The 22,470-nt window shown below is 51.5% G+C and overlaps 3 protein-coding genes across 3 annotated transcripts in view; 2 read left to right on the forward strand and 1 right to left on the reverse strand.

Annotated features, from left to right (window-relative positions):
- Window positions 1-22,470, forward strand: part of GSTO1 (glutathione S-transferase omega 1) — a 584,823-nt gene that overhangs the window by 346,789 nt on the left and 215,564 nt on the right. The window lies entirely within an intron of this gene.
- The window catches only part of SFR1 (SWI5 dependent homologous recombination repair protein 1), a 296,645-nt gene that overhangs the window by 204,384 nt on the left and 69,791 nt on the right, over window positions 1-22,470 (forward strand). The window lies entirely within an intron of this gene.
- COL17A1 (collagen type XVII alpha 1 chain) overlaps window positions 1-22,470 on the reverse strand; it is a 56,360-nt gene that overhangs the window by 6,248 nt on the left and 27,642 nt on the right. The window contains exons 16-43 of the mRNA XM_050804896.1: window positions 21,546-21,590; window positions 20,378-20,575; window positions 19,171-19,389; window positions 18,786-18,815; window positions 18,353-18,379; window positions 17,463-17,489; window positions 17,291-17,353; window positions 16,417-16,521; window positions 14,556-14,618; window positions 13,886-13,921; window positions 13,253-13,306; window positions 13,027-13,062; window positions 12,505-12,540; window positions 11,824-11,886; window positions 10,522-10,557; window positions 10,193-10,264; window positions 9,194-9,220; window positions 7,893-7,928; window positions 5,999-6,034; window positions 5,680-5,760; window positions 4,599-4,634; window positions 3,120-3,179; window positions 2,743-2,769; window positions 2,394-2,426; window positions 2,231-2,305; window positions 1,857-1,907; window positions 1,198-1,323; window positions 441-578 (exon numbers count right to left, since the gene is read on the reverse strand). Coding sequence (XP_050660853.1) covers window positions 441-578; window positions 1,198-1,323; window positions 1,857-1,907; window positions 2,231-2,305; window positions 2,394-2,426; window positions 2,743-2,769; window positions 3,120-3,179; window positions 4,599-4,634; window positions 5,680-5,760; window positions 5,999-6,034; window positions 7,893-7,928; window positions 9,194-9,220; window positions 10,193-10,264; window positions 10,522-10,557; window positions 11,824-11,886; window positions 12,505-12,540; window positions 13,027-13,062; window positions 13,253-13,306; window positions 13,886-13,921; window positions 14,556-14,618; window positions 16,417-16,521; window positions 17,291-17,353; window positions 17,463-17,489; window positions 18,353-18,379; window positions 18,786-18,815; window positions 19,171-19,389; window positions 20,378-20,575; window positions 21,546-21,590 — 1,836 coding nt within the window. The remainder of the gene's footprint in view (window positions 1-440; window positions 579-1,197; window positions 1,324-1,856; window positions 1,908-2,230; window positions 2,306-2,393; window positions 2,427-2,742; window positions 2,770-3,119; window positions 3,180-4,598; window positions 4,635-5,679; window positions 5,761-5,998; window positions 6,035-7,892; window positions 7,929-9,193; window positions 9,221-10,192; window positions 10,265-10,521; window positions 10,558-11,823; window positions 11,887-12,504; window positions 12,541-13,026; window positions 13,063-13,252; window positions 13,307-13,885; window positions 13,922-14,555; window positions 14,619-16,416; window positions 16,522-17,290; window positions 17,354-17,462; window positions 17,490-18,352; window positions 18,380-18,785; window positions 18,816-19,170; window positions 19,390-20,377; window positions 20,576-21,545; window positions 21,591-22,470) is intronic.

Here is a 22,470-nt window from a genome sequence, read left to right on the forward strand (position 1 = left end):
ACCGAGCTGTCTGTCTTTGGGGGAAATGGATGAATGGAGTATTATGAGGGTATTTTGAAAGCATAACAAAGTCAAATATTGTTGTTGGGATTTTTTTTTTTTTTTGGTGAGAAAGGAAGTTTACTTTCAAGAACATGCTTTAGCCTAATGCCTGCCAGATGCTGCCAACCTTCATGCACAGGTAGGAAGAACCTATAACTAGGAACACATCAGTCAATTGCAGGACGGCTCACTCGGTGGCTCTCCAGCGTGGCCGCCCTGAATCTGGACAGACTCGTGTTGACACTGTATCCCAGTGGCCCAATTATTAGGAATTCAGAATTAAAACTCATATTCCAGAGAAGGGCAAAGCAAACAGCAAATGAGGAGATGAGGCTCTGGGAGCAGAAGCAGAGCCACAGGAGGAAGGTGCCAGGTGCAGGGCATGGGGAGAGGCTTACTCCGTAAGTAGCTCACAACGTGGTTTGCCAGCTCTGAGTAGTTGAAAGTCTCGCCTGTGATGGTGGTGACAGGTCCTGGGGGACCAGGTGGGCCTGGGGGACCTTGAACTCCAGATAGGTAAGACCTAATACTGTCACCTGCCAACCAAGGAACAAAGCAAAGTCAAGACTGTCCCAAGAGGACATGTTCTCCCCACAGAGGTGACCAGAAGCACATGATAACATGCCTGCCCCACCCCACACATGGGCACAAGGCTGGGCCAGGAGGGAGCCTAGACTCCCCGTCACTGTCATTCCCTTAATTACAGATGGAGAAACTGAGGCAGAGGCCTGAGCTGGGTCAAGTGGCCCATGAGGGCTGTGGGCCAGCAAGACTCCAGCCAGCCACCCATTTGACAAATGAGTACATGCAGGGTGTGGTGTGAAAGCGCGTGTGTGCATGGGAATGAGCGCGCGCCAGCCTCCTCCCAGGGTGTGGGCGAGGGTGAGGTTGTGTCGGGGGCAGCTACGAGAAGGCTGGTGTTGGGGAGCTCACAGGCCTGTAGGCTTGGCTCTGCAGGGGGAAGACCCAGGCCCGGACACACACACTGTTTTCCTCGATGCGCACACGCGCGCGCGCACACACACACACTCTCCCACTGCCCGACATCGTCCCATGTCTCTTAGCACCATTTCTGTGATGATACCACAGCTCCCTTGCACAGAGACTGTATCTCCGTGTTCTTGTCCCCACGGCTTGGGGCGGCCGGCCACTCACTCTGCATGTACTCAGAGATGTACTGCTGAATCTCCCGGCCAGAGCTGCTGATAGAGCCTGGAGGCCCAGGGGGCCCAGGGGGGCCTGGCGGGCCTGACACGTACATGGTGCTCGATGATGATCCCCCTGCAGCAAAGAGAAAGTGTCCTGTGTCGTTTCTCCACCCTACGGTCAGACAAACGGGCCCAGGAATAGCTTCCATGGTCTGAGGAGGGAGGGTCTTCTCAGGGGGAGAAATAGGATAGTGGCAAGGTGAAGGATCCCCAAGAAGAGAAGAAAGGAGAGCCTATAGCAGCCACTGTCTGAAAGTGGCACGGAGCTAGGAAGCTGCCCCAGGCTGAACTACCCTTTCCTTCTGCAACCTGCTGAAGGACCCCCAACATGGCATCCCCCTTCTCTCAACTCCCCAGCACCCAGGGTCTTTCCGTTCTCCATCATGTGGAGTCTGCATTGTTAGTTATCATTATATGTGCCTGGGTCCTTCCCTCAACCCCATATCTCGTAACCTCCTTAAAGGCAGCTCATAGGCCCTAGCACATGGAGATAGTCAACAATCAATCATGGAAAAATGAATGAACGAATAGAGCAACATCCTCACTGGAATGATCAGCCTTCACCAGAAGAAGCGGAGAGGAACTTTGGTCACTTTCAGTTCTTACCTTCAGAAGGACCACTAGGAATGCCAAGAGCCCCTGGGACACCTGGATCACCTGCAATCCAAAATGAGAAGTTTGCATCACCTCCTCCAGGAAGCCTTCCCTGGTTAAGCCAAATCACACTTATTAGTGTGTGTCTCAACAATTGTCCCATGGCTCTTGGCCTCATTTTTGTAATAATACCACAGCTCCCTTTCACGGAGGCTATATCTCCATGTCCTTGTCCCTTTCTCCCTCTGGCCTTTCCTTCCTCCAGCCTCTTCTTTCTCCCAAGACTTTACACTGATAAGTATTTGCTGCCATCTCTTCAGGCTCTGGGCTGTGGGTGTCAGGCTCACCCCTACTCCTCATCACCTTCTCGCTGCTCCCTCACTGACCTTTGTCACCTTTGGGTCCCTGGGGGCCAGGTGGGCCTGGTGGTCCCTGAAGGTTGAGTCCGAAAGAACTGGACCCTGGAAGCCAACAACACACACAATGCAGTCAGCCAGGGTTCGGACAGGCTCTGGCCAGAGCCAGAATGGGGCGGGGCTCAGCCCTTACCTGAGGTTGAGAAACCTGGGAGGCCTTGCTCGCCTGAGGAACACATCAAGAGAGGGACAGTCAGTCTCATTTTTCTCACCCACTAACAGCCCCGTAGAGCCTCCCCAAGATCCATGATTGCTGGGGCTGCATTGCCTTTTGGGCAGTACCTAGAGATGCCACACACACACACACACACACAGACTTGCACCACACCCATGCACATACTCAACCATTCCTAGAGACATGCTGCTCTACTCTTGCTTATTTGCACCACGTGCCTTTCTGTCAAGCTCAAAGCTCTTGGAAGGTGAGCTTTTGCCACCCCCACCGCTACCCCAGGTTTTGTTTGATGCCAGCTCTACTGTACCTTGGTGTCCTCTGGGGCCTGGGGGACCTGAGGGAGAAAGGCAGAGAGCTATGAGACAGGTACCAGCCAGGCATTGTGGTTTCAGTGGACCCATGGAGGAGGGGATAGGGGTTCCAATGCTGGAGCTGATATAGAACTTGGGGTTCCTTGTGCCTCTCTTTTCACTAGGCCAATGTTGGGTGGCTATCCTTTGTAGAGTTTCTGACTGTTGTGCGTCCCCGCTACCTTTGCTCCAGGCTGCTGAGCTCCCAATGGGATAAGGCAGAAGGATGCAAAAATGCCCCAGCTCATTCAGCTTCATCCAAACCCTCCTGGCAACCAGCAGGTAAACAGAGGACACATACTGGCTTCTGGGTTCCCTGATACACTGTTCTCACCTTGGTCTCCCTTGGGACCTGGGGGGCCAGGTGGGCCTGGGGGGCCAGAGAGGAAGGTTTCTGCAGAAGAAAGAAATAGTTTGAGTATGGACACTGATGTTTGTGAGGAAGCAGCACTTAGCACAGCACCTGACAACATAGATGCTCAATCAATACTTGTCAAAGGGATGGATGGGTGGGTGGATGGATGAATGGGTGGGTGTATGAGTAGGTGGGTGGGTGGGTGGATGGATGGATGGATGGATGGATGGATGGATGGATGGATAGGGGGATGGATAGGTGGATGGGTAGATGGGTGGGTAAATGGATGGGTGGATGGATATTCCACTAGGAACAGGTTCTGGCCTAATGCTTGCTTTAAAGTTATTCCCATAAGTTTCTATGTTGTACTGTCAGCACTTATTCATGTGCATGTATCCTGCCTACTTTATCAGACCTGGGCTCCCCAAGGATAGGAACCAGGTCTCCCTGGTTAGGCCAGAAGCTCCCCAAGGGCAGAGCTGGCTCCCTCCCTCAGGCCAGACTACCAGGGTGGTTGGGTTGACATGGTTATTCCCTCCATGTGCAGCAAGCAGGAAGATTATATAAACACATCCCCAAGGAAGTCAGGAGCAGGAACCCTGGTGAGTAGGTTGTGGCCACAAGGCTACAGCCACAGTTCATGGCAGGACAAGGGCTGAGGTGGAGAACAGGTGTGCCTTGACTCCCTGACAAGAGGGGAGGCCCTGTGTCATGGCACAGGAACCTGCAGCACCTCATCTGCTAAGGGTGCCCCCTCACTCAGAGGCAGGGCAAGACCATAGTCAAGTTCCCGGACAGCAGATAAGAGCATGTGGAATGACGGGGATACACTGGATTTTGGTGTCAGAAAGTCTGAGTTCAAACCCCTGCTCCCACATGTCTAGCTGGTGACTTTGGGTAAGTTCTCAACCTCTTTCAGCCTCAGTTTCCTCCTCTGTAAACCAAGGTCAAAAAGATCTACATCACAGGGGTGTTGGGAAGACTCGGTGAAATACTGAAGACCAAGCTCCTAACACAGTGATAGCTCAGAGTGAGCGCCGGACCGGGTGGGCTGAAGCCTTTGCTGTTCTGCACTTCAGATGTCCAGGTGGGAGGCCCGGCAGTCTCCACCTGGGCTCCTTAAAGGGCCTGGGAGTCAGTCCTCTCAGCCTGGGCCTGTGGCCAAGAACCCACAGACCCCTGTCATTGCTCCCTGGGTCAGTGGTGCACTCCTGCCAGATACTCATCTTCAAGGCCAAGTCTGCCCCTGGTCCTCTTGGACTCCCAGAACTTCTATGACAGCTGCCCCAAGCTCCAGGGAATCAGCTTGCAAGACCCTGGTGAAGAGCCCTGGCCCTCTCCTCCTTTTCCAAAACACATCTTTCACGTCATCTAGAACAGAGGGGCCCATGTCCACCCTGAGAGGAAAGTCCTCCCGACCTGGCCCATCGCCTTGCGTTCTTGCAGGGTGTGACCTACCTTGCGGTCCTGGGAGACCAGCTGGGCCGGCAGGGCCTGGAAATGGGGTTGAGGAAGAAAAGGCTAAATCACGCGTGTAGGGTCATAAGAAGAACTAAAGGCATAATTTCTCCCAAGGCATGGAACAGAGACCCAAAGAGGCCACCTTGCTTATTTGAGAGCAATAAGCAATCTGAGACCAGCTCTGTGGTCCAGTTGCGTGAGAACATCTCTGACAGGTACGAGGAGCCCGGGGCAGGCAGGACTGCCCTCTCTGCTGCTGTCCTGTAATGGTTAGGGACTTCTACGTGCCTCTACGTATTCCTTGTCACTGGAGCTTGTCAGGAGGGAAGGCTGGTACATTCTGGCATTGGTTGTGATAAGTTGTGCACTTCATTTGTACACACAAATTTAAAATAATTAAAAATACATATAACAAAAAGGCACTTTGGAAAGGTAGGAAACAAATTGTCCACAACTCTTCAATTTGTGGGCATTTTATTTTATTTTCTTCCAGCATTTTTTCTTTTTTGCATCTTGTAAAAATACAGTTGAAACCACAGAGCAGGCATTGAGTGTCCTGCTCTCTCAATAAGTATTTGTTTTATCTCCTAACAACTTTGTTCCGAAGTTTTCATATTTTTGTCACCATCCCATTTGGGGATATTTTCTTCAAATAGATACCTAGCATTTTTGTTGCCCTGGATGCAGAATATCAAATCGTTTTCCAGGAGGAAACAAAGGGTTCGAGGACTGGGTCTTCTGAGTGGCCACAGGCTCTGGAGGTAGCCTGATCTGGGCCAAATCTTTTGTCCTGCTGCTTATTGGCCGTGGGACCTTGGGCAGGCCATTTACCTGCCCCAAGCCTCAGCTTCCCCTTCTGTAAATGCTGAGAGAACATTTGCCTCCTATGCTGTGAAGTAGGATAACTGATCTAGTTCATTGTCTGAGAATGTAAGAGTTTGCTTTTCTCGGGCCAAACTCCTTATTCTGTTTACCAGATTCAGTTCCTGCCCTGGGTCTCAGGATCTGAACAAATAGGGCTAGTCACTACCACCAAGACCTACTGCTGATTTGGGGCAAAGCAAGAAAACAGACTGACCTGGGGCACCTGGAGGTCCCGGGGGTCCCATGGCTCCAGGAGGCCCTGGGGGGCCTGGGACAGTAAGCATTGATGACCCGTCTGAAAGCAGAAGGCACATGGAACATTGAGCCCTACTCTTCTCACTCAGAGGTGCTGGGACTCGAGCCAGGCTGTGGTGGACTGCCTGGCATCTCTTCTCATCACTGCTAAGTTTCCCTCCTCCCGCTCTACTGATCCAAAAAGCTGCCCGCACATCCTGCCCAGAACACTGCGAGCCAAGGTAGGTGCCCAGGATAAGAAAGACACAGAAAGGAGGGTCCCTCTAGGACCTGCCTACCTGAAGTCACGATCTTGCCTGGAGCTCCTGGTTCACCTAGAAAGAGAGGAAAAGGCCGAGAGTGGTTGTTCTGAGGATCAATTAGTGGCTCAATAAGCCATTTTCAAGGCTTCTGATTGCGTTTGGGACCCACTTCTGGGCCTCTCAGCCTCAGGCTAAAGGCATTTTAATGAACTGAAGGCAGGCAAGCAAGATGCATTAAGTCCTTTCAGCCGGAGCCCCTGGAGGCCAGAGCATCCATCTTCATTCAGGGAATTGGCTTCAGTTGAGGATGTGGAAAGCTTGCCTTTCAGTGAGCCCAGAATGAGGCTGACTGGAGAGTCCTTCACGCTCCCACATTCCACCACTCTGCCTGGGAATCGCCTTAGGTGGGAAAATTACTCAAAGGTCAAAGGACAGAGGCAGTGAGCCTCCCAGGCAGAGCAGGATTCCCAGAGTGCTCTGTGGGACAGCTGTAGGGCTGTGCAGGATTAAAGGGGGCTCTGCGGTGGGTAAGTCTGAGAAGGTATGAGTTATGTAAAGGTGAACAAGATCTCTTTTCTGCCTTGTGTCTCAGAGCATTGAAAATGCAAGTGTGCGTGGAGGACTTTTGAGAAGAGGACATTCCCAAACGTATCAACTGGATGCAGTGCTGAGAACTGACACTCCATGGACTCACTTGGGGAAACCATTCTTTAGGGGCCCCTTTTTTTCATTTCCCAAGTTCTGTGAGCAATTCATTCATTCACACAATGAAAGGAGACTATTGCTGTCTCCCGAAGGGAAAGCAGAGGGATGGTCTCTGCTCACCATCCTTCAGCCAGGGCTCATGAACAAGACAGGAGAAGCACTTGAGTTTGTTTTGTTGGGATACAATCCAACATTGGGTAAAAAGGCCCTCTTGTGCATGTTGTCCAGTCAGGGTCTGAACTCCCCCTTGGACAGGAAGTCATGGGCCCTCAAAAAGGGAGGGTTTCTGTTATCCTTGGGAATTCCAAAACCTATGAGACTCTTACAAAAGGTACCATCCATTTGTGAACAGATCCATGGACCTAGTGTGGTCTGCCTGGGATCTATAAACTCAGTTATCATTATTTTGGAATTACATTTAGTGAGCCCTAAAGAACTCCTTGGCCCAATCAGTCACTGGAAATGATTTCTGGAAAGTGGTTATTTTAGGTTCCCACCAAGAGTGACAGTGACTGCTCATGACACAGCACGGCTCGATAGAATGTCAAAGTTCAGGAGCGTGTTGGGGTCACAGGAACAGAAGGAGAAAGACTGTCCCTGAGCACTGTGGATCCCTGAACTTGCTCGGGGTTGAGGTCTGATAGGCAGAACTGGACAAGAGGGTCACTGTGTGTATAGGCATCACCACATTGCCCCAGTCAGACCCCTGAGGATGAGCTCCCCTCTGAGTACCCCGACTTGCCCTCTCAGTAGCATCTTAACACTCCTCTCTGCCTGTACTAAAGCCACCTCTCAGGAAAGGTCTGATTTACTCATTCACACTAAGGCTGATGTGAATGATAAGGGTAAAGGGAGCTCCTGCCCCAGGGGAAGAGACTTGTTAGGAGGGGACCAAGCCTACATACCAGGGAGATGAAGCACTAATAGGGGCATTCAGAGGCAAAACAGGGCATGGAAAGGCTCTGGGGAGGGCAGTGCCCTTCCAGAACCTCCTGCAAGGCTCAGGTTGGTGGGGTGGGGAGGTGTCTGGGGAGAGGTCGGGCTTGAGGACTCAGGGCTTGGTTCACAAACCCCTGGGCTCCCAGCCTCATAGCCCTCTGTTGGAACCACTAGATGCCACTGTTGATCCAGGCTCTGGCCAGAGAAAGGCCTCTTCCTGTCCATCCCTTCCTTCCACAAAAATGGCCAGTGAAAAGAAAGAAATCTCATTTGGAAATTCGCTTACCTTTTATTCCTGGTCGGCCAGGGGTACCGGGAAGTCCTGATGTGATTAGAACAAGTAAGTCAGGATGATGAAGGCCCAGCAATTCCAGACACCCTTCGGTAGTAACTAGTGCTCTGTCACTCAGCACAGCCACACTGCTGATTGAAACCCTGGGCCGCACCAGCTTTGCCTTCCGCCTTAGTCTAGACAGTCCCTGGGGAGCCTCTTGCTCTGAGCCCTTGTCCCTCTTTGGGAAATGGGGCAACAGCGTGGCTTGGAGCAGGCAGAGGCCCATGGGCTCAGCTTTGGAGGGGTTCCATCCCTTGGGGTTATGAGCCACCTGGAGCCTGCAGAGCAGCCTCTGTCTCCCCTCTCCCCTGCAGGGGCGGGGCTGGGTTTCCTGTGTCCAATGCAGCATCACCCTCTTGCCTTTAACTACTGAACTCCTCTGTGACAGCATCGGAAGCATGTACCTATGCATTCAACTGCTGGGGGGCTGCTGCCTGATTTCATTTTCTTTTTTTTTTTTTTTTTTTTTTTTTTGAGACGGAGTCTCGCTCTGTCGCCCAGGCTGGAGTGCAGTGGCCGGATCTCAGCTCACTGCAAGCTCCGCCTCCCGGGTTCACGCCATTCTCCTGCCTCAGCCTCCCGAGTAGCTGGGACTACAGGCGCCCACCACCTCGCCCGGCTAGTTTTTTGTATTTTTTTAGTAGAGACGGGGTTTCACCGTGTTAGCCAGGATGGTCTCGATCTCCCGACCTCGTGATCCGCCCGTCTCGGCCTCCCAAAGTGCTGGGATTACAGGCTTGAGCCACAGCGCCCGGCCGTGATTTCATTTTCAATCTTTGCCTAATTTCTTTCAGGAAATTAGGGGATGGATGTAGTAATATGGGGGCACAATGGTCCAACTACAGGACAGGCTTTAACACTGAGGCTGTCCCAGAGAAACTAGACTTTCCTGAACAAGGGTGAGCGCCCATGCGCTGCCATGCCAGTGGGGGAACTTGGGCCTCTGGAATAACAGCTCTCCTGGCTAGCAGGAGCTCTGCTATGAGCTTGGGGTTCCTCTCAGATTCCTGCACCCGAGGGGAACAGGGCACAGGCAGACAGAATTGGTACACAATCTAATCTCATTTCTACTAGAATGGTGTTCTAGATTGTTCTGTGTCTATTTTTCCTTCCTAAGGTGCTTCTCAAGACTCACAGTGAAAGGCAGTGTGTGCCAGGGAGTTGGCAGAGGAGCGAAAACTCTGGTGACTGCAGGAAAAGCCCTGGCCCAAGCAGTTACCCCAGGAGAAGGTAGGAGTGATCCAGCGACTCACCCTGAGGTCCCTGGGGTCCTATGAGACCTGCAGAAAATCAGACACAAGAGGGAACAGTAGAAGGGTTGAGGCCATCCCTGGTAGCCACACCCACACCTGCACAAACCAGTGGACATTGCAGTGGAAGGGTCAGTGGGTACAGAAGGACATGTCTCTTGCCGGGGCAGCCAGCATCCATGGACCTCTCAGCTCTGGATGGAGAGCAGTTCTTTGGGCTTTGCAGTGAAGCGACCCACTGCTTTCTCAGGCAATGGTGCTGAGCCTATTAGGGTTCACAGACCCTTTTGGAATCTGAGGACAGCCACAAACCCAGAATGCTCAACACTCATGGATCCCAATGCTGCCCCAGGTTCCCCCTCTATGGCTCCTGTTTGGGCACCCGCCAAAGGAGACTGAGGAGGCCCCTATACTCTCAGAGGCCCCCGACGAATGCCCACCCGCCTTGACCACACAGCTTTCTTGGCTGGTTTTCATTTGTTCTTCCTGCAGCCCTGAGAAGTTTGCTCTTTGCTCTCAGTGGAGACTCTAACAATGGCTTCCTCCTCTGCCCGGTGGGTGTTGGTGAGGGCCCAGTACAGTCCCAGGAGAGGACAAGAGGGGAAGGGCTCAGAGGAGCAAAATAGTGAGGTGACCTTCAAGTCTGCAGTTTTCAGAGTGTCCTTGCCCCTTTCTAGAACTCCTTGTACTCAGTTGTTAATCCCACTCTTCTGAATTGCCAGACTTAGTTACCCAGAGGTGCCAGGGCCTACAGCCACAGCACACAAAACAACCTAACACTACAGCAGTTCCCTGCCGAGCTGCTGGAGGAAAACGGGATAAGGCACACATGGGTGCATTTGTGCACACCTGCAAGAACACACACACAACCATGCACACATACACCCCTTCCCCCACAACCTGCACACCTGTGCATGCACACGCACACACATGCCTACATCTGCACACACAAAGCACACACACACTAAGCAGGGCCATGGCTCCCTCTTCCGGCTCTGTTACCTGGCTTTCCTGGGTCTCCAGAAGGTCCTGGTGGGCCACGGATTCCAGGCATCCCTGTAAGACCTTGTTCACCTAGAGAGAGAATGGCCAACGTGGAAGTGTTTACATTTAGGAAAGCTAAACTGGTCATCACATCTGAGCTGATAGTTTCTGAGAGTTTTCCTAACTGACTTGCTGGCAGGTGGGAAGGAGAAGGGGAACAGAACTGGACACTGCACACTTCCACATGCCGTACACTCCTCTGCACTATGGTTAAGGGGACTGAGGGCTGCATGCTGGAACATGGGCTGTGATGGGAGTGAGGCTGGGGCAGCAGATCAGTGACCAACCTCTTGGGCCTTGGTGTCCGTCTGGGCCAGCAGGACCTGGTAAAGTAGAAGCAAGGTCTCTCAGTTGCTCCTGGAGTGATTTCTGCGATTCCTCCCTCTCCTGTCCCAGTGTCCTTGAAGCACATTGTCTCCCAGCAGCCCACGCAGGCATGAGCCAGGGGACAGCCTTGTCTGTCACACTCTCTGGATACAGTACTACCCCTACCCCTTCTCCTAAACCAGCAATTGTCTCTTTTCCTGTTGAGAATTTTTTGGTGCCTTCCCATTGCATCTCAAGAAGCTTGATGCTCAATGCTTGTCGTATTTACTTGAGGGCCTAGAAGTCAAGGTCCTCCATGTTCTTGTCTCCTCTGCTCTAGGCACTATTTATTGTAACCTCTCTCCAAAACAGTGGCCTTCTGGAACCATATCTTGCTCTTTCCCATTTCTTTGTCTTTCCCTGCTCATGCCGTCATCCCTGCATGGAATTTTCCAAACTGATCATGATTAAAATCTTTCTAACTTTTTGGGACCACTTGAAATGCCCCTTCCTCCATCCTTCCTGTTGGAAAAAAATCTCTCCTTTGACTGTATCCTCACAGCACTCTGTACCTCGCATGACACTTGTCACCTCATGCAAGTCTTATCTCCCCTTGAGGGAGGTAAAGCATCGCACTTGCCTAGCAGTGTCAGCACTAACAGCTGGGGAACTAAACGAGCGTGCAGATGCTTCATCTCCACAGGTGAGGTTTAAACCCTTCTTGGGTTTGATCCTCAACACTGGCCTTTATTTTTAGAAATGGATTCTTGCTCTGTCACCCAGACTGTAGCGCAATGGTGTAATCATAGCTCACTGAGCCTCCAACTCCTGGGTTCAAGCAATCATCCTGAGTCCCTGGGATTACAGGCGTGAATCACTGCACCCGGCTACCTCTGAGATTCTTGGTCAGTTTCTGCAGCCAGGCTGACAGGCACCTCAGGTGAGCAAAAGGATAAAAACCTGGATTTGGCCATGAGACTAGCCCTGGGATTCCTGGAGCACTTGAGGTTCCTAAGGACTTCAACACTATCTTCCCCAGGGGAATGGGGAGCTTACAGGCAGCTGTAAGGCCTCTCCCAAAGTGGAAAGAAACCCACAGAGGTAACTGCAGCTCTCTGAGCCCCAGAAAGGATGCCCAGACACAGAAATGACTGGTCAAGGGAGACTCTACCAGGGGTGGGCAGATTAGAGAGCAGGAGAGGCAGTTCTAGAAGACTGCCTCCAGGGTCGTGGTGACCCCTCAAATGGGGAACTCACTGAATCCATTCCTTTGGAACACTTACCCATTGCTCCTTTAGCCCCGGGCTCACCAACAGCACCAGGCAAACCTCTCATGCCAGGCTCGCCTGCAATGGACAAAGAACTAGCTGGTTGGACACTTGCAAGCTGTGTATGCTTCAACAATAGTAGTCTGCTCCCTCCTCCAAGAGGTCAAAGAAGCAGCTTCTGCTTTGATTCCAAGGTCAGGGCCACTTGGTACCCCTGGGCAGTGGCATGGGCTCACCCAGAAACCACACCTAATCAGAACCATGGGCATGTGCATGAGTCTTATCTCCTTGGAAACTGAAAACCACCCCTTAAGTCACAGCTCTATTACTATCAATTTCCTTTATAATCACGCCAGTTGGCAGGAAGTCAGTGGTTGAGAGGATACCAGTGGTGCAAACTTTCTGCTGCTTCGGGAAGAGCTTAATTTTCTGAACTGTATTCCCCAAAATTATCAGAGACAACCCTACACTTTCTTTTTTGCTCCAAACATTTACTGTTTGGACTATATATCTGGATACCTCCTTATCCTCCATTCCAGGCTTTATTTTCTCATCTTGTGTTTTTTCTAGATCACAAGTTCCCTGAAGGGTTTCAAACAGATTCGGTCCCTTACTTCTGGATTTTTTCCAACCTAATGACTGATGGATTTACAAAAGTCATGGATGGATTAAAGTAGATTCCCATGACAGACTGACCTGTGAGGCCTCGAGGTCCTTTCTCACCCTGGTCACCTAAAACAAACAAGGGGGAGGCGGAAAAACCACAGCTGTGAGCAAGGAAAACACCCTCACCCAGTAACAGGCCCCGGCTGCAGGTCAGTTCTCGCTGTACTGTGAGCTCCTGTCAGCGGGTGTCGGTGAGGACACAGCATTAATGCAGCCAAAGGCGCACATCTGATCTTTGGCAGAGTCAGTTCCCCCCACAGACTGAACCCCCAGCCCCTGCTGTTGCACAAATTGGTGCCATGGACACAACAGGTCAGATGCCTTGGAATGCTGTGTCTTCACCACCCCAAGAACCATTCACCACCCCAGAATTCAATGTGACATTAGTGCTTTGTTTCCCTTCTTTGTGCCCTAGTTTCCCTGAGAGTTTGGATGAGAATGAGATCCTGGTCCAGGTCCTGTGCACCCTCAGACCCTGCAGTGAGGGTCCCATCTGGGCTCCCAGGAGTGAGGCAGGCCCTGGTAATGACCGAGCAGCAGTGAGTGGCATACCTTTGGGTCCTGGTGGTCCCATCGGTCCTTTGTCACCTAAAAAGGAAATGGACACCTTGGTGTAAAATGCCCTACAGGGGACAACCAGGAAGGGGCAATGTCTGTCTCTGAAGACAGGCTCCCCCAATCCTGACTTCTCCTTCCCCTCTTGCACTTGTCAGCCTACACAAGCTGTGGGTTGTGTCCATCAGATCCTCACTGTCCCCCAGGTCTCCCTCCAGCTTACCTTTGACACCAGGAAGTCCCACTTCACCTCGGAGCCCTTGGAGACCTACAGGACCTGCCCAGCAGAAGAAACCATGCACACAGATGAGTATCCCTAGCTTTGGAATGATGAGACTTGTATGCACACACATGCACACATACAGGCACACACACGCACACACCCTATAGTAAAAGTCAAAGGATGCTTTCCATGGACTCCTTCCCAAGTCCTTTTTAAGTCATTTTGGCCCAGCTTCCTTGCCCCTGCTGATGAACAGGCTTTAGAACACATTGTAGAGCCTTGGCAGAGGCACTGGCCACAGCTCAAGATTTTCAAGACAGCAGGACAAGCTCTGTGGCCACAGGGGACAAGACAGAGGCAGGTGCTTGCTCAGATGGAGGCAGGGTGGGGACTTCCATTTCTGAGGCTGCCGGAGGGTCTCAAGCCTTAAGCCAGGTCAGAAGGGATCTGAACAGGACACATCAGGGAGCCCAGCCTCTGCCATAGAGGACACACAAGCAGACTTGAATTCTGTATCTCTGGGAGGCTTGCTTTATAATTGCTTCTTTGGCTTTAAAAATATTTAGTTTTCCTTTTAACATTGCCACCTTTGCCCCAGAAATACAACCTGTTTACAAGAAGCAGCACACTGACCTGGAGGGCCCTGTGGGCCAGGAGAGCCGCTGGAACCTGAGGAGGACGAGACAGCAGTCAGCAGAGGGGCAGGTACAGGTGGGGACATCTGGCCCCGGTGAAGGGCAGGTGGGGGTTGGGGATGCTGTCTTCCAGGTGAGGGCTGTGTGAGTGTATTGCAGGCCGGGAGTGACCCCAGTGCATGTCCTCCTTAGGGAGGGGGCTGCAGCTGGGTGGGATCAAACTACCCCTTGCTCTTTCCTGCTCAGAGTAGAACATTTGGGCTGGGGCAGTAGAACATTTGGGCTTTGAGAAGGGGCCCACTCTCCCTGGGTTGCCCAGACATGTTACTTTTGATGTGTGCATCTGGGCTGCAGTCAGTCAAGGAAATGGTCTAATTTCCGATTTCCTGAATGATCCATCGACCTGCCTAGGGATCACATAACGGGGCCATTGAAGAGAGATGGAAACATGGCCCCAAGCCCATTATGGGGCTAAACTTACAGGCCCAGTCTTGACTCTCCAGGGACTGCTTTTTTGGGGGATGCTCTTTGGACCCACCCACCACCCCTGCATAGGCCTGGGGCAGGTGGTTAGGGCTGTCTGGGGTCCCAGGGCCTCTTCTCTGTGATCCATCCTGAATGTGCCTTCTCCTCTGGGAAACTGATTCCTCCCTGCACACTGGACTTACCTTTGGGACCCACAGAACCTGGGACACCAGGTGGGCCGTGAGGACCTGGTTCACCAGCAGCCCCTGAAGAGAAATGGAGGGATGAGCACTTTAGGAGAGGCCCCAGTGTGGCTGCCCCCTACCCTGGCACTGTCATTTGGAGGGGATGCTTCCCACCCTGCTAGTGGTCTTGGATTCAATTGGTGCCCCAGTGAGGCCACTTATCAGCAAAACTCCTCCAGTTCCTACCTCCAGATACTTTATAGTCTATGGAGTCTGTCACCTAGTAGGCACTCAATAGATTTTATTGTCTGGTTCAGCAATATTTTAAAGAGAAAGTAAAACTGAAAATAAAGCTTCCTGCTCACAGTCTGTTAGCATTAAGAGGATTTCTGGTATCTGTCTTGGTTTCCCCTGACAAAAGCAGTCTAATAGTTAAGGATGGAATTGCAACACCTTCCCTAGTCCCTCCAGCACTGAACCTACATCTGGGGCCTTCCCTACCTCCCTCCTGGCCTCCTTCCAGCCAGGAGAGGTGAAGGGGTGGCCTGCACCTCCACACCTGTGGGTATATCTCATCAGGTGGGACGAGAGACTGAGAAAAGAAATAAGACACAGAAACAAAGTATAGAGAAACAACAGTGGGCCCAGGAGACCGGCACTCAGTGTACCAAGGACCTGCACTGGCACCAGTCTCTGAGTTTTCTCAGTTTTTATTGATGATTATTTTCATTATCTCAGAAAGAGGAATGCAGTAGGAGAGCAGGGTGATAATAAGGAGAAGGTCAGCAAAAAAACATGTGAGCAAAAGAATCTATGTCATAATTAAGTTCCAGGGGAGGTACTATGCCTGGATGTGCACGTAGGCCAGATTTATGCTTCTCTCCGCCCAAACATCTCAGTGGAGTAAAGAATAACAAAGCAGCATTGCTGCCAACATGTCTCACCTCCCGCCATCGAGAATTGAACATATGTACAATCGGGTTTTATACCGAGACTTTCCGTTCCCAGGGGCAGGCAGCAGACAGTGGCCTTCCTCTATCTCAACTGCAAGAGGCTTTTCTCTTTTACTAATCCGCCTCAGCACAGACCCTTTATGGGTGTCTGGCTGGGGGATGGTCAGGTCTTTCTCAACCCACGAGGCCATATTTCAGACTATCACATGGGGAGAAACCTTGGGCAATACTCGGCTTTCCAGGGCAGAGGTCCCTGCGGCTTTTCTCAGTGCATTGTGCCCCTGGTTTATTGAGACTAGAGAATGGCGATGACTTTTACCACGCATACTGCTTGTAAACATTTTGTTAACAAGGTACGTCCTGCACAGCCCTAGATCCCTTAAACCTTGATTCCATACAACACATGTGTTTTTTTGTGAGCTCAAGGTTGGGGCAAAGTGGCTGGGGCAAAGTTACAAATTAACAACATCTCAGCAAAGCAATTGTTTAAGGTACAGATCAAAATGCGATTTCTTATGTCTTCCCTTTCTACATAGACACAGTGTCTGATCTCTCTTTCTTTTCCCTACAGAGAGGCTCAAAGGTCTGTGCACCACTCCACCTTACAATGAACTCTGCTCTGCCCTGCCCCCTGAGCCCCACCCTCCTTACCACCCAACTCTGGGAAGGCTACTGCTCCTATGACCACTTTCCCTGTGGATTCCAGGGGTGTCCGATGGGTCCTCAGCCCTAGGACTGGCCCTGCAGCCCAGCCCAGCCCATGCCGAACGTCTCCGCAGGGCCTAGCACAGACCCTGACTCAGGGTGAGCGCTCAGTAAATGAAGGAAGGAGGGAGAGAGAGACAGAATGAAGGAGGGATGGGTGTTGACACAGAGAAGGAAGCACAGGCATAGCTAACTTTGCCAGGGAAGGAATTGCCTCTTACCTCTTTCCCCTTTCTCTCCAGACCCAGGAGGCCCTGGCTCACCACGAGGTCCCATGGGGCCTTCTCGCCCTCTCTGGCCCATGGGGCCTTCCATGCCGGGATCTCCTAAAGACAAGGATGGCCAGCCTCCAAGTTAGGATCCCGTGCCCCAGCTAAGGGCTCCACAGGCAGCCTTCCACGGCAGACACTTGCCTGGAGCCCTTCCCTGGCCTCCCCGTTTCTCTCCTGGACCCCATAGCCTTGGCTCAACCTGGAAGCCAGAGTGGCTCTTTGAAAATGTGAATAGATCATGTTCTACCTCTGCCCCAAACCTGCACATGGCTTCTCAGCTCACCCAGAGTCAAAGCTGAAGTCCCCACACTGGCCTCTGAGGCCCCACACAGCCTGCCTCCTCTCGGCCCATCCCTTTGGACTTTCCAGCTCAGAGGTCTGCTCCCTGATGCTCCTTGAAAATTGCCCTGGGGCCTTGGCCTTGGCTTCTCCCTCTGCCTGGAATGATTTCCCTAGATCTCTCCTGCCTGGCTCCTTCCTGCCCTTCAAATCTTTGCTCAAATGGCGGCCTCTCAGAGAGGCCTTCCCTGACTTCCCTGTGTAAAATTACCCTCCCCAGCTCTCATTTGCAAAATCCCTCCAGGCTCTTCTTTCCCGTGTCATTCGTCATCCCAACCTGCTACAGACTTCACTGTTTTTTCAGTTACTGTCTTTCTCCCCAACCCAGATCTCAGCCCCACAGCAGCAGGGTTTCTCTGTTTGGTTCCCTGATGTCTCTCCAGAGCCTAAAACAGGGCCTCGCATACAGCAGGTGCTTAATGAATGTTTATTAAATGAATGAAAGAATGAGGAATAAATGAATAAAGAAAAATGTGTTTCTTACCCACACTGCCTTTTTGACCTTTTGGTCCTTCTGGACCTGGGTGGCCCAAGGGCCCAGGGATACCTGTGGACACACAAGGGTATCTCAGCCCCTGTTTTCCTCCCAGAAGCCATCAGCTAGGATTGAGCAGCTGCAACACCGGCAGCCCTGGAGGTCATCAGAGAGTACGTACCTGGAGTCCCAGGGAACCCTCGATCTCCTGCAGGAACAAAGGCAAAAGAGAGAGTGGTCAGCCAGAGGACTGTGCCCAATTCCCCAAAGAAGTCACTAGTGGGATTCGGGTAGGGTTGCCAGACTTAGCAAATAAAAATGCAGATGTCCAGTTACATTTGAATTGCAGATAAACAACACATATTTTTAGTTATAAGTATGTCCCATTAAATATTTGGGACAAGTTATAGTGAAAATTATTTGTTGCTTATCTGCAAAGTTAACTGGGAGTCCTGTATTTTATCTGACAACTGCAGGTTCGGGCACTCTGGCAGCATCAGTCCCCATCCCTAACTTGGTCAGGAAGGGTGTGCAGGCTGGAGCCTTGGGGAAGGAGCGCTGCGACAGTGACCCAGGTATATGCGAGGGTGTAGGTGGCAAGGATCTGAAGGGAAAAAAGAGACTCGAGGGCCCCAAAGTGGAAGAGCTGACTTCCTGGACTGGGGTTGCCTAGGAAGTGAGGGGGGAGCTGGAGAGAGGTGGGATTGTGTCATCTTGAACGTGGTGCTCAGTATTCTTCTGGCTGCAGAATCACCAAGGGTGACTAAGATAAAGACTCCTGCCCACATCCATACCCCCTGAGTCAGAGGCTCGGGGAATGGGGCTCAAATTCTTTTGGAGATTCCTGTGCACACGGAAGCTCTCCAACTCTGGTCAGCTGGACCAAGGAGAGCTGCTCTGTGTCCAACCAAAGGTCCCTGGGATTGGAAACCTCTCCTCCTCACACGCCTGTCCCATCTGTTGTCAAATTACTTCTTGGAGTGCAAGGTGGGTTTTCTGACACTTGCTGATTGTTTGAAACAATTAACACTTGCTAATATTTAAGGTAAAAAATGCCCATGTTATAATTACCTTTAGGTCCTGGACTTCCCATGTCACCTGAAACCAGAAAGATATGAAAACTGTGAGACGGGGCAAGAACCCAAAGGCCATACTCTGCCTTGTATGGCAGAGTAAACTGTATTTCAAGGTGAGGCGACATGCAGCATGAGTCCCTCCCAGTCCCAGTCTATGTCACTTGGGCTCATTGCTGGGCTTCTCTTAGATGCTTCCTTATCTAAGATATTCTGACTCTAAAACCAAATCTCAACCCTCCCAACAGATACCATAAGATCATTCAACTCTTCATCCTCCCATTTAGAACAAAGAACCAACAGATACCATGAGATCATTCAGCTCTTCATCCTCCCATTTAAAACAAAGAAAAAGGTTTCTAATCCAACCAGAAAACTCGCTTCCAACTGCAGGAAATGAATCAGAGACAAGGTTCAATCCATGGCAATACCTTTAGGGCCAGGGCTTCCTCGGAGATTTCCTGCAAGAGAAAGCAAATCCTGAGTCAGCTTCACATCTCCTGTCCGTCACACACACACAAGAAGGGGATCATGGTATGGGAAGAAGAAACTGAAGCAAAGACTAGAGATCAGATTCTAAATTTGGCTAGTCCGGTGATCTTGGGCAATTCTTTCCAGAACTCAGTTTTCCCAGGAGTAAAGTGGGACCACAGTCTTGGTCCCACCTACCTCTCAGGGCTATTGAGAGGATTGGAGGAGGAGAGAGGTTGAGAGTGGGCTCGATGATGGTGCCCACAGCACATGCCCACATACCACATAGATGCAAAGAAGAAAGGGACTCAGGGGAGCTGGCCCTCTGCCCGGCGATGCTCTCACCATTTTCCTGTTCCGTCATTAGCTTGTTCCTCACGAACATCCAGAGCACCTCCTGGTTGTTGCTGTTCAGCCCAATTTTGTCCAGGTCTGCTCCCACCGTGGGTGCCATGCCCTGGAGGCGGGCCTTGCTGCTTCTCTCCAGCTTCTCGTCGGACAGCCTGCTGCTCCTGAACCTCTCCAGCTCGTCCACACGAGCCTTCAGCTTCCTCACCTCCTCGGCTGCAACAAACAGACACAGACTGTGTCACTGAAGGCCCGGTCCTTCGCCTTTCACACACTCGCTCCTCGTGGGGGGCCTGACACAAGGGACTGGGGCCTGTGGTGGCTTCTTCATGCTAGAATACTCATGCAGAGACAATCCGCCGTGGCCACCAGCAGGATTAGCTGCTCAGCATCACAACAGAGCCTTAAAGAAACCTGGCCTGGGAGTCAGTCTTCTCATATGAGCTGGGTGACAAAGCTTGTCCTCACTCTCCCTGTGAGGTGGTGTGAGCGCCGATAGAAATAGATATGGCTGGCCAGGCACGATGGCTCATGCCTGTAATCCCAGCACTTTGAGAGGCCGAGGGGGCCAGATCACGAGGTCAGGAGATCGAGACCATCCTGGCTAACACAGTGAAACCCCATCTCTACTAAAAATACAAAAAATTAGCCAGGCGTGGTGGAATGCGCCTGTAGTCCCAGCTACTCGGGAGGCTGAGGCAGGAGAATCCACTTGAACTCGGGAGGCGGAGGTTGCAGTGAGCCAAGATTGTACCACTGTACTCCAGCCTGGGCGACAGAGTGAGACTCTGTCTCAAAAAAAAAAAAAAAAAAAAAAAAAGAAAGAAAGAAAGAAAAAAAAAGAAAAGAAATAGATATGGCTGCTTGGAAACAGCAAAAATAAAAAAGACTAAGAAAATCCTGACCTTGTTACTACGGGCAGCCAGGTGCTTAGAGCGGGGCCTACAGGTGCAGCGAGGGTGGGGCTGGGTATCAGGTGCTGCATCCAAATTCAGCTCCACCACTAAGTGGCAGCATGTCCTTGGCCAGGCACCTCCTGGGGCCTCAGATTCCTCATCTGCGGTAACAAGGGTCTGCACCAATGCATTCAGGTCCCCTCGTCCCCTAACACGTGGGCCCACTCACAGATTCCTGCCCTTCTGACCGGCAGTGGGGCCGGCCTGCCTCCTACCATACAGGCTGCCCTGCTGCCTTTGCCACATACCTAGAGCAATGAGGCCGAAGAGCAGCCCCAGGAGGAGCAGCCAGGTGAGCAGCAGGCCCAGCAGCCACTTCCACCAGCTGCAGCAGGAGCCGCAGGGGCACCAGGCTGGCGCCGCTCCCCAAGGGCCACTGCCAGCACCACCAACATTGCCACCTCCTCCAGTGCCACCAACACCACCGCTGCCGTAGCTGTGGATACCTGTGGAAGAGACAGGGAAAATGAAGCAAATGCAGGCGGCTCCTGCCTTTTCCCTCCAGATTCTCTGACTTTTGGTGACTTTCTGACCTGAGTGACTGTGACTGGGGGCTTTGAAGTTCCTGTGCTGTTCAACATGGGACAGGGTTGGCTCCCGGACTGAGCACAGGGCCTGGCTGGTGCTGACCAGAAGTCTGGCAATCCTGGCTTCAGCTGTGTGACCCTGAGAAGGTCACTTCACCTTTGTTTCTGTTTTTATAACATGGGGTTAAAGGATTGCCTACTTCCTGGGAGGGTTGTTGAATGAAAGGGGACAAGGCATGTAAAATAGTAGAGGAGTTAGCAGCATAGCATGAGGCTTAAACATCTTTATTTTGAATATAGCATTGATCTGCATCTGATTGGACCCAAACCTAAAGCATTCCCATCTCCGTGCCTCAGTTCACACAGTGCTTTCTTTAATCCTCACAGCGCCTAGAATTATACTCAGCTCTTCAGGGGTGCCCAGTGAATTAAAACAATGTTTTTTTTGTAATGAAAAGTGTTTTTAGTTCTCTAAAATGGGGTGGTAAGACCTGACCTGCTTCTATCAAAAGGCGGTGGAAGGAAATGAGGAAAGGCTAAGGGGCTGGAGGCGTGCATGGCTTAGTCTCTTCTTGAGCTGCTGTGTAAAGACACAGTCGCACTGTTGTGTTAGGAGACAACCTAATTAGCAAGTGTTAATTAGGGGCAGCTGGGGGTGGGGGGCCTGTTAGCTTCGTCTCCTGAGCTAAGCTCCTTCTGCGGCCACCTCTGACCCACAGCCTGCCACTCCCCTGACCCCCATCCTGCTCCCTTCTGAGCCTTTAGGGAAACTCTTTAGAGTCTGGTGGCTTCTGTGCACTGCTTCCAGGCGAGGGACTGTCATCTGGTCCATTAGCCACAAGCAGCACCATTGGATCCTGTCACTGCAGGGTTCGTGGTTCTCACCTACCTGCAGTGGTGGTCTTGCCCTTTGTGGACACAGTCTTCAGGTCTCCTGAAAGGAAAAACAGGTTTTGATCTGAGTTTTTAAACTGGAGGAGCTGGCTGCTCTGCCTATGGAGTAGCCATTTTTTAATTCCTTTACTTTCTTAATAAACGTGCTTTCAGTGACGTGCAGGAACATCCAGCAGCTCAGTCCTCACTAATCTGATGTTTGTGATCATTACATCCATGAAGACATGGCTTGGCAAACAATTAATGGTGGGAGAAAGTACCATGTTTTAATTCTCTTATGACCTTAAACCTTTACACCTCAAAACATTTTTGGAACACCAAGTTATGGGTGCCACTTGCATTCCAACAATAAGCGTGGTTGTGAGAAATGACTCTGATTTCTTGGTTAAGGGACTCTGAACACAAGTTCCCGACCTGGGGTGGAAGGAATCGGGAATGAGAAGGATGAGCTTGGAGGAGGATTGTTCCTCAGTCCGTGATGCTATCTGAAAGTTGAGTGTTTGGCTGGGCACAGTGGCTCACGCCTGTAATCCCAGGACTTTGAGAGGCCGAGGCGGACAGATCACGAGGTCAGAAGTTCGAGACCAGCCTGGCCAACATAGTGAAACCCCATCTCTACTAAAAATACAAAAATATTAGCTGGGTGTGGTGGCACATGCCTGTAGTCCCAGCTACTTGGGAGGCTGAAGCAGAAGAATTGTTTGAACCCAGGAGGCAGAAGTTGCAGTGAGCTGAGATCACGCCATTGCACTCCAGCCTGGGCAACAAAGCGAGACTCCTCAAAAAAAAAAAAGTAAGAAAGTTGAGCCGGGCGCGGTGGCTCAAGCCTGTAATCCCAGCACTTTGGGAGGCCGAGACAGGCGGATCACGAGGTCAGGAGATCGAGACCATCCTGGCGAACACGGTGAAACCCCGTCTCT

Source organism: Macaca thibetana, chromosome 9 (genome assembly GCF_024542745.1).
Source record: "Macaca thibetana thibetana isolate TM-01 chromosome 9, ASM2454274v1, whole genome shotgun sequence".
NCBI lineage: Eukaryota > Metazoa > Chordata > Mammalia > Primates > Cercopithecidae > Macaca > Macaca thibetana.